At 39.4% G+C, this 14,136-nt stretch overlaps 1 protein-coding gene across 1 annotated transcript in view; it reads right to left on the minus strand.

The window, feature by feature from the left end:
* Positions 1-1,255: 1,255 nt before the first annotated feature.
* LOC138749642 (protein limb expression 1 homolog) overlaps positions 1,256-14,136 on the minus strand; it is a 46,253-nt gene continuing 33,372 nt past the window's right edge. The window contains exons 3-6 of the mRNA XM_069911352.1: positions 10,617-10,757; positions 9,420-9,515; positions 7,080-7,157; positions 1,256-4,192 (exon numbers count right to left, since the gene is read on the minus strand). Of these exons, the coding sequence (XP_069767453.1) occupies positions 3,872-4,192; positions 7,080-7,157; positions 9,420-9,515; positions 10,617-10,757 (636 nt within the window). The 3' untranslated portion in view covers positions 1,256-3,871. The remainder of the gene's footprint in view (positions 4,193-7,079; positions 7,158-9,419; positions 9,516-10,616; positions 10,758-14,136) is intronic.

The following is a 14,136-nucleotide window of genomic DNA, read 5'->3' on the forward strand; positions in this document are numbered from 1 at the left end:
GATTGCACCTAAAACATTTATCTGATCGATCTGATTTCAGTCTATGTCATTTCTGTGGGGTAAAAAATTATGCTACATCTCACATTTATTGTATTTGTCATACTTTCATGACAGAGTTCTAACCAATTTTTCTCCCCAATACTGGTACATTTTTCTCCCCAATCTATTTCCCATCTCTGCCTGAATTCCTTGTTTTCACATTCCTTTTTGCAACAATGTATACATAGCCAAAATAATTTTTTTAACAAATTTAATACCAATTAAAATTTCTATCTCACTCCTTTCAGGCAATAACATTGCTGGATCTAATTTATCATGTAAATATGAATTCCATATTCTTGAAAATACATCATACATGTTTCTAGGTCTTCTCTGGAGGAACACAATTTTGCATTTCTATCTTCCAGCAGGCTAAACCTAGTTGAGAATCAGATTCCCAAGTAACAGCTATGCATTTCCTGGCCACTGCTAAAGTGAGCTTAACAAACTTTAATTGATATTTTAGGTCTTAGATCTTCTAAATTCCACAATAAAAATAATTCAGGTGCCTGAGGGTATCGAATTCTGGTAATTTTTTCCAGAATACCAAAATCTTCCCAGAAAGGCCTCACTTTAGGACATGACCAGATTAAATGCAAGGAAGTACCTATTTCTTGACCACATTGAAAATATTGGTCTGATATTTACAATTTGAATTTATGTAACTTTTGTGGAGTGAGGTATAGCTGATGCAAGAAGATATATTGCACCAGCCGATACCTTACATTAATCGTGTGAATCGTGCTGTCCCGACATAAGTCGGACCAGCAAAATGGATCAATTTCTATACCCAAATCTGATTCCCACCTTTATCTTGATTTATCAAGCCCTTGTTCCCTCCTGAAGTAAGGAATACATTTTTGAAAAAAATTTTTTTTGCTTCCCTGTTTGAACCAGAGTCTGTATTTCGCTACACTGCGGTAAGGTTAGTGCTGGACTCAATTTGTCCCTTAAATAAAATCTTCACTGAAGATAACAGAAAAAATATATATTTTAAACTCCATATTTATTCCCAATTTTCTCAAATGTCATAAATTTTCCCTGCTCAAAACAATCCTCAATATACTTGACCCCTCTCTGGGGCCAAGTGTCCAGGATTTTATTATCAATCGTTAATGGAATTAATATATTTTGAGCCAGGGGTGTTTTAGGTGAAAGACCCTACCCACCCACCCCCCCCCCCCGTTCCCCATTTGACCATTAATTTTATTCTGTATTGTAATTATATGCTTTAATAGGAGGGTTTCTTTAGGGCCAGATATATATAAGGTTTTCTGCTATCCTGTCATCAACTTTATGCAACTCCAATTTTACCCATGAAAAATTGTCTCCTCAATCAAAGAGGGAAGTAACAAACTTAAATTGGGTTTCCCAAAAATATTTTTTGAAATTTAGGAACAGTAATCCTCCCAATTCATAATTCCAAATTAATTTGTCAATAAAGACTCTGGAAAGCTTACGTTCCCACAGAAACTTCCTGATGCATTTATTAAGGTTTTGAAATAATCTCTAAGGTATAGGAACAGACAAACTTTTTGAAAAACATAGTGTACTCTAGGCAGCACATTCATTTTAATATAGTTGACCCTTCCAACCAAAGTTATTGGGAGAGTCACCCATAACATTGTATTAGCTTCATTTTTAAGCTTGTTCTCATACTTTTATCCCCTTGTGAGTTTTCTGTTTCCATAGCTTGATGACAGGCAATATCACTAATGACCACTCCTTGTGCACCTGGTTATCTGTAAAATGGAACCTTCACTTCCAGAAGGATTCGTAGCATCTATTCCTCATATTCTCTGTACAATATTGAGAGGTTTACCTACAGTTTTAAAGATCCTAAAGGGTTCATCACTAATTAACTGTAATAAACATATAGCAACAACCACGAACTTCAGTAGAAGAGCCACATGACTCCTTAGGTGCGCTGCCCCTCTTGATAACAGCTGATACCATGCCTTTTGGCCACCTTCCCATCTGAATCCATGTAATTTAATTTATTAGTTTCTCGACAATCTATCATTTTCAGTTTTGAGTACACCCAGTAAAGGAGTATTCACAACCCTGAGATAGAGGATTCCAAGGGGTTCTCCTTGTTTCATTACTATATGCCAACATTTTATTGGTTGATTTGTGGAGAGATTCAGAAAGCATTAAAGTCATTTAAACCTGGGTGGAGAAAGATCATTAAAACCCTGAATGAAATAGGATTTAAGACAAGTAAAATAGCATATATAATAAAAACCTTGCCTTTTGTGAGGGTGAAAACAGCGGCAGATCCAAAACAAAATCACAAATACAATTTTTTACGTTGCATTTGTGCTTATTTGTAGGCAAAGGCGCAACAGGAGCTGAAAATTGATCGACTGGCTTGTTACAGCTTTGTATTGGACTGAAAGGCATGACAGTGGCACTTGGTAATCCTGACAGCAAAGCACTTAATTAGAGCCCAAGGACTGCAATAAAAATGACACATTGCACAAGACTGTAAAGTTAAAAGCCATCAAAGCCAAACACACCCTGTAAATTTCTAAAAGGTTACAGAATCCTTTTCCATGCAAGGAAGCTATGAAGATACTCATTATAATGGATGAATATTCTTCTTTTATATGGGGAAGTCTTTAAAGCATGAAATTCCCAGCAAGTTATTATTGCTGCTCATCTGGAGTGATGTATAATATCTCTGGTCTTCCCTTTTAAGTATTTAAGGAGCTACAAAGGTGATGGGATAGAGGAGGTGGCAGATGTAGGATATAGTGTGAAACTGTATGGAGATTGTATCAGTTCTTCGGCTGTACAGCAGCTTCAGCTGGAATTGTCCCACCGGTGAGTTTTGATCACAAATTTTCAAATCCATGAAAGATAATGCACAAAATATAAGAGTTTTACTTTGAGAGTTGAATTTGATGGTGAACCAATGTATCCAAGTGTACTGTTATCTTTGCACATTGAGGAAATATACTCAGGCAAATGAGTTCCATGACAGATTCAGATTCACTGCAGCATATCTGAACACAGATATGAAAAACAAATATGAAGAACTCTGAGTGTCTTTAAATATTGGAAGCGAACTATTTCCAGTTATCCTGGTGAATATGAAAATATAAACAAAGTCTATAGGATTTAGGACAACAAACAGGAGTACACTTAAAAAAAAAAGTATGAGTGAAATATGGAATGCGCAAACAGCGTTTGTGAAGAAGGAAGAGAGGAGCAGTTGGGGAAGCCCATTTGGAGCTTGAAATGTTCTACCTGGATATTCAAGTCCATTATCTGTTGTAGGCAAAGTTAGAATTAAGGAGCAGGATAAGAACAAAGGCTATTCCTGGCTCGTGTAAATACTGAGGATCATTAGTAAATGGTTGAGGAAAGGAGAATATTCAGAAATGGGTAAAGAATGGTTGCCTAGATTATGTCTCATGCTCACACTGGCCACTGTTTAGTTAAAATGGTCTGTTCCCATGCTGTAATTTTTCTGGTAATCTAGATGCAAATTCTTTTCAAACTATCAAATTAATCATTTTGTTCTGAGAACATTTGATTTGGGTTTATCTAAGATACATTTATAGCATAATAATAATGCAAACATGGCATTAAGAATTAATAGGACAAGGATGCGACATTGAATACCAAGCCTCACTGAACTTCTATGTGCATATTATCCCTTGATTAGCTATTACACATGCCCTGTGCATATTACTGCCAGGATTCATCACCGTGCCAACTGCTAATACGTGCCATGATAATTATCAACAAAAACAATTATGCAGGTACTAGTTATTGACTCTTTCAATGTCAAGCTGAATTTCAATGCATACATTTTTTTTTGTGGTTATAAATTTCTGATCTGACCAAATTGGGTTAGGTTGCACAATCCTAACAAGTTAGTGTCGCATATTGTCTTTTCGCATATTTGAACACTGTTGCATTTTGACCCAATCTGGCTGACAGCCAGCATCAGAATTTCTTTCCTTTCCTTGTGAAACCGTAACTCATGGCCAGTTTCCCTGGCTCTCTCTAAGTCTCTGAGTGCAAATTGGAGCTCCTGAGAGATCATTCCTGGTGTCGTCTTTTCCCTCAAAATCCAATCTAGTGCCATCTGACTTCTTAAACAATCATCCAAAGGTTGATTGGAATAATAGGAAATTACATCCTGCCAAAAAGAAAAAAATAATCCCTTTGAAAATGGCTGGTTCATTCATGAAATAATTGGATGATGTCCCTGGTGGTACCAAGTTCACTAAGAATATTTTGATGTGTTACCCTTTAATGGATTATCATATATACGAAAGTATTAACAACCAGGCTTCATGTTACACATTTATAAAGTAATGTTCCCTATGATTCTAATGACTGTTACTTTATACATTTCTTACTGTCAGGCATTGAGTGTGTTTATTGAATATAGGGCTACAGGCTGCTGGACACTAGCTCGTGGGAATGAGGCATTAAAGGGCTTGGGGCAAGAAGAAGGTTTGCATCTGGAGCTCAGGTTGCCGATGAATCAAACTGGTGTCTGTGCAGTTCCAGTAGCGATTGGGGCACTAGAGATGAGTCCACGGACACTCAGTGTCTCTGAAGTGACTCCCTTTTACTTCTATTTCACCTATTGTTAGGGGCGTCGGGCAATGCTCATGGTGACCATTTGCCTTATGGCAGACAAAATTTAAAGTATATTATATATTATTACATGACAGTAAAAGGAACCTTAAACCCTGAACAGAGATCTACACAGCAGTAAATGTCCTTTGGCCCACAGTGTTCTGCTGACATAACTGACGCTATCAGCTGCCTAGAATTTCCCTATTGCATAACACTACATTTTTTTCTGTTCTATATACCTTTACAATTGCCTCTTACAAGATTCTATTATACATGCCTCCACCACAGTTGCTGGCAGTGCATTCCATGCACCCACCACTCTGTGTGAAGAACTTGCCTCTTACATCCCCCTTGTACTTACTCCATTTGGAGCTTCAAATTACACCCCTTGGCTGGGAAAAAAAAAGTCCCTAGCAGGGGCATAGCCAGGTTCAACATTAGGGGGAGCAAGCACATTAAAAAAGGTGCCATGACACATGCCAATGGTGAGTCAGTGGTTGAAGGATGGCCACACTGATTTTTCGACGGCGTCTGATGGGGTTGCGGGGGGTGGGGACTATCCTGAGTCTGTCAGAAGGCAAGTAAAGTCAGCAAACTTCCACAAGAGATAAGCGGAGATTAGTTCCATTCTTAAACGTACATGAATTGCTAATGAATGATGGGAAACCACAAACTACAGGTGTCTTCATGGTCCTGCAGTGTGCACATCATTTTTTGTGAAATGAATGATAATCTTAACTCAAATGAAACATGGAGAAAAGCACTGGGTAGAAAAGAGGAATGCCTTTAAAACTGAAAGAAGCCTAATTCTGCAACTGGTTTATATAAATCAGAAAATGGTGTTTGTGCTGAAATTGACGTCAGTTCTGCAACGGACGATAGGAGTTGTCCATCCTCATGCCTCTTCCTGGTTATACCTTTATTTGAAAATGAGCATGGGCACAGGTGGGCAGTACAGATCGGGGCCACTATTGGTCAGAGCCTGTAGCAGTGTCACCTATGCAGCCAAAGTGTGTCTTGTTGAGGGGAACTGGGACTATGTCGTGCACAGCCAGCCCACGGACTCTAGGACCGGCCGGGCTGAATCTCCTGTTGCCCCTTTTAGGGCTTCATCTGGTCTGCGCACATAAATAAACATGGCCATTGTGGTGATACGACCACCAGCCTACTGCAGGGGGCGATCTCTGCACCTGCAGGAAGACCACCTAAGGGGCTGACTCCACCTGGCCGGCTGTCAATCCGCTGACCTGAATATAGACCTGAGCCGGCCCCTCCTGAGCCAGTCACACCAAGGCATGAACTGGTGTTCAGACTTTTACTGGAATAAAGCCTGTTGTACAGTCTTTGAATTTTGTGTTTGCTTGCTGCTACCTCAGTTCACCGCTGTGGGGAAAAAGTAATTGAATAAAGCAAAGAGTTCATCTGGGGGAAAATAAACCAGTTTTTCCTCAGTTTACTGCAACATTTATTGTTGTCTTTATTTTAAATTTACGTATCAAACGAGTGGATGGGGGGTGTGTATGTACAGTTCTTCATTCTCACCCCAACTTCTGTGATGCACTGGTGGGTCACCAGCATACCACAGGAGACCGAGCAGTGAGTACACCATTCAAAAAGTTGCCGCTTTTGAAGAAGGTGATCCCCCTACACCTCCCCCCCCACTCCTTCCCCCAGCTGCACCACTGGTCTCTAGCCACCCACATCATCAATGCCTCTCATCATCTTGTACACCTCCATCAGGTCACCCCTTATCGTCCATCGCTCCATGAGAAAAAAAAACAAGTTCACTCATAAGGCATCCAGGCCACGTCCTTTTAAATTTCCTCTGCACTCTCTCTGTAGCATCCATACTTTCACAATATGAAACATATAAATCCTGCTGTACTTGTGAGCTTATTGTTGCTGAATATATTTTCATGGATCTTTATCCCCACTAAATATGCTACATAGATGTATTTTGGGTTGAAAATCTACTTCTTGGAATTAATGTTGGGGGCAAGATACAATGCTGTGGCAATGTGAGCTCAACGACACGAGATGAATTGTTAAGCAACATGCGTCTCTTGTATTAAGTTGACTATTCGACAGACAAACCTAAAGACAGTTCTCAAATGAAGTTTGGACATGTGACAAGTCAATCTTTGCAGGGTATGTATGCACCTATTTTCTTGCTTAGGCAGGGAAGGTGTGCCACAGAAAGTAAGATGAAGGGCTGGATCAATGAAATGAAGCAGAGGTTGTAGCAAATGAGCAAAGGCCAGGCACTAGACTTGTGATTAAAATAAAGCAGAAGCAGTGAAATGATTAAAGTAAGGAGCATTCCCAGCCCTTGCAGGTTCATTTTTGGATTTTCAAAGTAATAAAAAAATTAAATTTTCTGGAGTAAAAATCAGCTGCTAATCATTTTCTTTGTAATTTCTTTGATATCCAAATGTTACCTGTCGGGAACATTTCCTTTCTCTCAGAATTTTGAAGCTTCCATTCCAGTGTAACAATTGAAAGATCGTCATCAGTTCCTGTAAAAACAAGAGAAAATGACCTCCTTTACAGCTGAATATAAGAAGTAGGAGCACGAGTAGCCCACATAGATGCTTGAGCTTGCTCCATTATTCAGGACCATTTACTTTCCAGCCTATCCCCATATCCCTTGCTTACTTTAGCTCCCAAAACTCTGTCAGTGTTGGCAGTGAAACGCATGTCTGAACCACTGAATTCCAAAGATTCGCAATCCCAAGAGTGAATAAATCAACTATTTCATTAACTTTTGTGCAAGTTTATTATCTCTTTTAAGTGAGTCCTTGACCTCTTACCCTGAGACCATGAACTCTCTCTCCTGGGAAAATAACCTCCCAGCATCCATTCCGTGAATCCTCAGAACTTCAGTATAAAAGTGATAAATTATATATATTTTTTTGTATCATGGGTTATTTTTTTCATTAGTTGAGGAAATTGTGGATTTCTGATAAAGAGAAGCAAGTATTTTTAGATCCAGGAATTGTTTGGTGAATTTTATTTGAAATTACCCTAACCATTGCTAAATGCTTGGAAAAATCAAGTTCAACGCAAACCTTTTTTAAAAATATTTTGCAGAGCTATATTTTTAAAAAACTGCATTGGAATAATACCCTGCTCAGAAATTTTATATACCCCAAATTGAAGTAGTCATTGTTGAAACCTTCTGTAAACAGTGCTTGTTTGCAAATCCTCATATTTCTCCAAAAATTACACCCTTTTCAGTACAAGAACATTAATAAGCCTTCTTTTAAGTTGCAAAGAAACTGGCTGTTGCAAACTAATGGGTCCCATCTACAAAATGTACAGCAGTTATTTGCCCAGGCTACTGTGACAGCATGTCCTTTCTTTCTTTTTAAAACATTTTCATTGAGTTTAACAAAAACCTTTTACTCAAGGTAAACTAATGATAACATAAATCAAATAATATCAAATACATATCACATATCAATTGTAAATTAAAAGCAGAACCATAATTATTACATAACTTAATTTGTTCAGAACTTCAAATTCTTTAATTATAATAATTAAACAATGAAATCATAACTCGTACTATGTCCAAAAATAATATTGAATACAAAAATTATACAAATAATACATGTAAAATTCCCATACATAAGATATTTTATGCTTCTCTGATGTGATCATGTTGCTCTGTGATATGATCCGTGATCTGAAGTTAAACCCCCCTTTACTTATTTGTCAAAAATAAAAAGGGAAACTAAGGATTTTTAAAAATCTCTACAGCATGTCCTAAATGTATGAACTGTGTTACCAAAAATGGTAATGTTGGCAGCAACTGGGACATCATCATCTATATGTTCGCTGTCCTCACTTGGAAATAAGTTCCCACTTCCTCATGGCTTCTGGGTCCAAATCCTTCACCAGAAGCCTGCAGCAGTTCAAAAAGGCAGCTCACCACCAATTTTTCAGGGGAATTAGGGTGGGACAATAAATGCTCACTTTTCCAGCAATTCCCAGATCACAGACGTGAAAATAAAATGAAATGGTTCCATGTATCTGCTTGTCACTAAAATACAAGAACATTGTCTTTCCTCCCTAACCTATCCTACGCAGCAGCCAGAGATGCATTGCAGGGAGCAGTGGCACCTCATTTAGGAGCTACAGTTTTTTTTTCAGAAAAGCATAAACTTCTGCTGGTGAATTTGGTGGACGCATTGACAAATGTGATTCTGGCTGTATGTCCTCTGGCAATAAATCTGAAATCTCTTTTAGAAGGTGAATGTGTGATCCAACCTGAGTAAATAGCACATTACTCAGTAAATATGAATTGGTAGCAGAAAGAGAGATGGCCAGATGAACAACTTTGCCAATAAGTGGAGGGCGTGCTGGTTGAGGAAACTTGCTTGCATATCAGCCACAATCCTTCATCAAATCTCCAGGCAAATGCCACGGGAAGCTGGAAATCCCCACTTTGGCCTCATTTATGTCGTTACAACAAATCTGCACTTAGATTGCATGCAGGCCATCCTTCAGCGCCGGTGTCAGAAGAGATCTAATTTGGGGGTGGGGGGCACTTGAGTAACCATGGGTGGGGGAAGGAGGGGAGGCACAAATGGCCATTCGAGAACTCATGACGCCATTCCTTACAAATCCGTCCCTGCTATGTCACAGCAATGCAGGTAGGTTCCCAGCAAAATGGATCTCCGCACTTTTTTGTTCTTTATGCTCGAGAAGTATTCCTAATGGGAAATACTTCAATAAAGTGAATAATTTTGAGCGTGAAGTGACAGCAATCAAATTACCTGAAATTCCAACATAGTTTTTCCTCTATTTGCCTCCAGCATTTGATAGTAAGCCCCAATGCTGGTGCTTGGATTCAACACATCATTTGTACTGCCCTTGTAAAAGAAAAAGAGAAAGAGAAATTGAATTATGACAAGCCTAAAAATACATGTTCCAACATTATCTTTTGAAATGTTTTCCTGATGGATGGAATGGCATAAATAATATCAGGTTTTTGGCGTGCCACCAGAAAATGTGTTAAGTGAAGATTGGGGCTTATTGCACTATTTAAAAATTCAAATAATCTTTGTGTAACGAAGTGCCATATTTTGTGTAACTGTGCAGCAAGACGAGTTGTATCCTATGGTTGGGCATAGATTGAGGAACCAAATGCCTCATAATTAACATACAAACAGGCTGTGAGTTAAAGGAACAGGTACAAAGTCATTTCAGTCAGTCAGGGACAATCTGTTCAGCTGCCAGAAGCTGTTGGTAGATTAACAATGCAGTAGGGAAGGGATGATACTGTCAGTCGCCAGAAGTTCATTGGATTATTGACAGAGTGATTATTGAGATGCATACGAGTTGCATGTGACCAGACATGTAACAAAAAGGGAGGTGCTTTCGAAGGTTATAACATCAGATATTACCTGAGGCATTATTGTAATTTCTTCTCAAATGAAAATAGATCATCATAGATCATGAAATTCTAGCATGACATCATATATTGAAGCCCAGAGCTCCCAGTCCGCAGGAGTTTCTTCTCATCTATTGTTGATCGGCTGAGTGGAGAGTGTGATGATGTGCCTGTTGCCCTCTAACCACGTAACTTATTTACATGACTGCCCACAAATGCACTCCAATAATTCGTAAAAAGGTATCAGGTATTCTGATTAGTTTATTGATTTCGCTTGATTATGTTGCAAAGCAGCGTATTCTGTAAAGGAGCAGGTAATCACTTAAAGAAAGTAAGGTTTCCATATTAAAATACAGCTGAATGAAAATCTCAAAATTGCTGTCAATTTTACAGTTTTGTGGTGCTGGCTCCATTGTCATTGAAACTGCAAAATCTAATCCATTTTTTTGGATCGCCAAGTGGGAGCAACATTGAGAAATGTCAGGCCGTCGATGCATGGCTACCTCACAAGCCGTCCATTTTATAAATCAACACTGCTAACTAAAGACACATTAAACGAATGTGATAAGTAGGTACTCACACAGGCTGCGACAATTGCTTCGTCCATGCTATTTCTGATAAATTCTACCGTGATTAGACGAGATGGTTGTTCATTGAAGACAGAGTTCACCAGGGCTACTCTGGCTGCATCTCGTCTGGCGTCGGCTTTGGTTAAACAGTGCTAAGAATTTAACAGAATTTATGGGATGGTACATAAGTTGAGGCACAAAATTACCAAGTAGCCAAATACATACTAATTTATAGTATTATATTCTCTCCCCCTCCGTCACTCAGAGTCTAATTTAGATATACAGCACTGTAACAGGCCATCTAGGCACACAAGTCTGGATCACCCAGTTGCATCCAATTGACCTACAAACCCGTGCGTTTTGAAGGGTGGGAGGAAACCGGAGCCCCCTGGGAAAACCAACGTAGACACGGAAAGACCGTACAAACTTACTGACAGCGCAGGATTTGAACCTCAGCCATGATCGCTGGCGCTAACTGCTACACTAACCCTGCCACTCCCTGCGGATAATACAGGATAAAATAAACCACCCTTGATTTTTTCCTTTCTCATAATGTGGAAATGCTTCTCTTTCACTTGACACTGAATCTTAGTGGGACAGATAAGATATTGAACCTGGTTAAGATAAATATATTTCTAATTACAACTAAATTCCTGTTCGGTGCATGCATTTGAATGGGAGGGGCAATACGGTTAGTGTAGGTGTATTACAGCACTGGCGACCTGAGTTTGAAATCGGCACTGTCTGTAAGGAGTTTGTACATTTTCCCTGTGTCTGCATGGGTTTCGTCTGGCTGCTCCGGTTTCCTCCCACATTCCAAAGATGTACAGGGGTTAATCAGTTAATTGGTCAGATGGGTGTATTTGGGTAGCATGGGCTCATGGGACAAGAGGACTGGTTACCAGGCAGTATCTCTAAATTAAAAATTTTAAATTCCAGAACTTAACATAAAAATCATTGATCTAGCATCAGAATCAAGTATGGGAATGCAAGTTTGATCCTTCACACAAACTATCTAGTCTGTATCCAGCATTAAAGATGAATTTCTGATATCATGAAACCTGTGAAAGGTTATTATTTATTAGAATGGTAATTTGAGGTGCTCTTATCAATGTACACACTTCAACACATTATAGACAAAGCTATCTGGAAATTCCTTTCTGCACTTAAGGGTTTTGCATAAATGAAATGGGGCAATGACCATTTTGTTCATCGTTGGCAATGGCCATCCTGAGCTTGTTACATGCAATTTACACATTCCCACTTCGACCCGTTCATCCTTGGCTTTCTCCACTGCCAGAGTGAGGAATCTGGGGGAACAAAACTTCATGCTCTGTCTGGTCCTATTACAGCCCAATGGCACGAGCATTGAATTTTTAAATTTCAGGTAATGAGTCCCTTCTTCTGACTACTTCCATTCCTTTACTTTTGATTGCTTCAGACGTGAGAGAACGGGGGATGAAAGGGGGAGGAGTGGCATTGCTCATTAGGGAAAATATCACAGTTGTGCTCAGGCAGGACAGACCAGAGGACTCGTCTACTGAGGCCATATGCGTGGAGCTGAGGAACGGGAAAGGTATGACCACACTCATGAGGTTGCATTATAGACTGCTCAATAGTCAATGAGAAATGGAGGAGCAAATTTGTAGAGAGATAGCAGACAGCTGCAGGAAACATAAAGTTGTGATAGTGTCAGGATAAAATGCAACATAAGCAGGCAAAGGGAGCTTTGGTTTTTGAGGGTATTGGGGATCTGGTTTGTATAGCAGGTATCAGCAACATGCAGCAAATGAAATTCTTGGGGAATTGAAGACAAAAACTCAAGAAATAAATCATGAAGGCTAAAGGAAGACATGAGGTTGCTTTGGTAGACAATGTGAAAGAAAATCCTAAGGTTTTCTGCAGGTACATAAAGAGTAAAAGGATAGTCAGTTACAAAATTGGTCCCCCTGAAGATCAGAGTGGTCGGCTATGCATGGAGAGATGGGGGAGATCTTAAATGGATTTTTTGCATCAGTATTTACTCAGGAAACTGCACAGAGTTTAAGGAAATAAGGAAAACAAACAGTGAGGTCATGGAACCTATACAGATTAAAGAGGAGAAGATGCTTGCTGTCTTAAAGGAAATAAGTGTGGATATGTCCCCAGGGCCTAACAAGATATTTTCTCGGACCTTGAGGGAGACTAGTGCAGAAATTGCAGTGGATCTGGCAGAAATATTTAAAATGTCCTTAGCCACGGGTGTGGTGCTGGAGGAGTGGTGGGTAGCTCATGTTGTTTTGTTCTTTAAAAAAATTATACACCGGTGAGCCTGACATTAGTAGTAGGCAAGTTATTGGAAGGTGTTCTAAGAATTTGGATGTATATGTATTTGGATAGCTAGGGACTGATCTGAGTTAATCAACATGGCTTAGTGTGTGGTAGGTTGTGTTTAACCAATCTGATAGGAACATTTACTCAGATATTGCCTGGATTTCAGAAACTAAGTTATAGGGAAATGTTTTTCCCTGGAGTGTAGAACAATGATGGGAGATTTGATGGATGTATTTAAAATTATGAGGTAAGTTATTGGATGTGAGGAAGGCTTTCAAAGCTTGCAGAGGGATCTGGACGAGGTGGAAAAATGGGCCGAAAAATGGCAGATGGAATTGATTGCAGACAAGTGTGAGGTGTTGCATTTTGGAAAGACAAACCAAAAAAGGACATGCAAGGTGAATGATAAGACACTGGGGAGTGCAGTAGGACAGAGGGATCTGGGAATACAGATACATAATTCTCTGAAAGTGGAGTGACAGGTGGATGGGGTCGTAAAGAGAGCATTTGGCATATTGGCCTTCATAAATCAAAGTATTGAATATAGAAGTTGGGATATTATGGTAAAGTTGTACAAGATATTGCTGAAGCCAAAATTGGAGTATTTTGTGCAGTTTTGGAACTACAGGACAGATAGCAATAAGATAGAAAGAGTGCAGAGAAGATTTACTAGAATGTTTCCCAGACTTCAAGAAGTGAGTTACATGGAAAGGTTGAACAGGTTAGGACTTTAATCCCTGGAGTGTAGAAGAATGAGAGGAGATTTGATAGAGGTATTGAAAATAGTCAGAGTTAATTTAGGTCATATTTTTCCACTGAGGGTGAGATACAAACCAGAAGACATGGAATAAGGGTGAAAAGGGAAATGTTTAGGGGAAGCATTAAAAGGAACTTCTTGACACAGAGAGTGGTGGGAATATGGAATGAGCTGCCAGCAGAAGTGCTGAATGCAGGATCACTTTGCACATTGAAGAAGAATTTGGATACATACAGTATATGGATGGGAGGGCTATGGAGGGCTATGGTCGGGGTGCATATTAGTGAGACAAGGTAAAATATTAATTCAGCACGCATTAGAAGGGCCAAAGAATGTGTTTCTGTGCAGTAAGGTTCTATGGTTCCCCACTCACCTTGCCCCAAACCCCCACCCATTCTCATCCCCCTCTCTGGTTCATCCTCTTCCATGCACCTTTTCATTTCCACCCACAAATTGACAAT

This window comes from Narcine bancroftii, chromosome 1 (genome assembly GCF_036971445.1).
Source record: "Narcine bancroftii isolate sNarBan1 chromosome 1, sNarBan1.hap1, whole genome shotgun sequence".
Lineage (NCBI taxonomy): Eukaryota > Metazoa > Chordata > Chondrichthyes > Torpediniformes > Narcinidae > Narcine > Narcine bancroftii.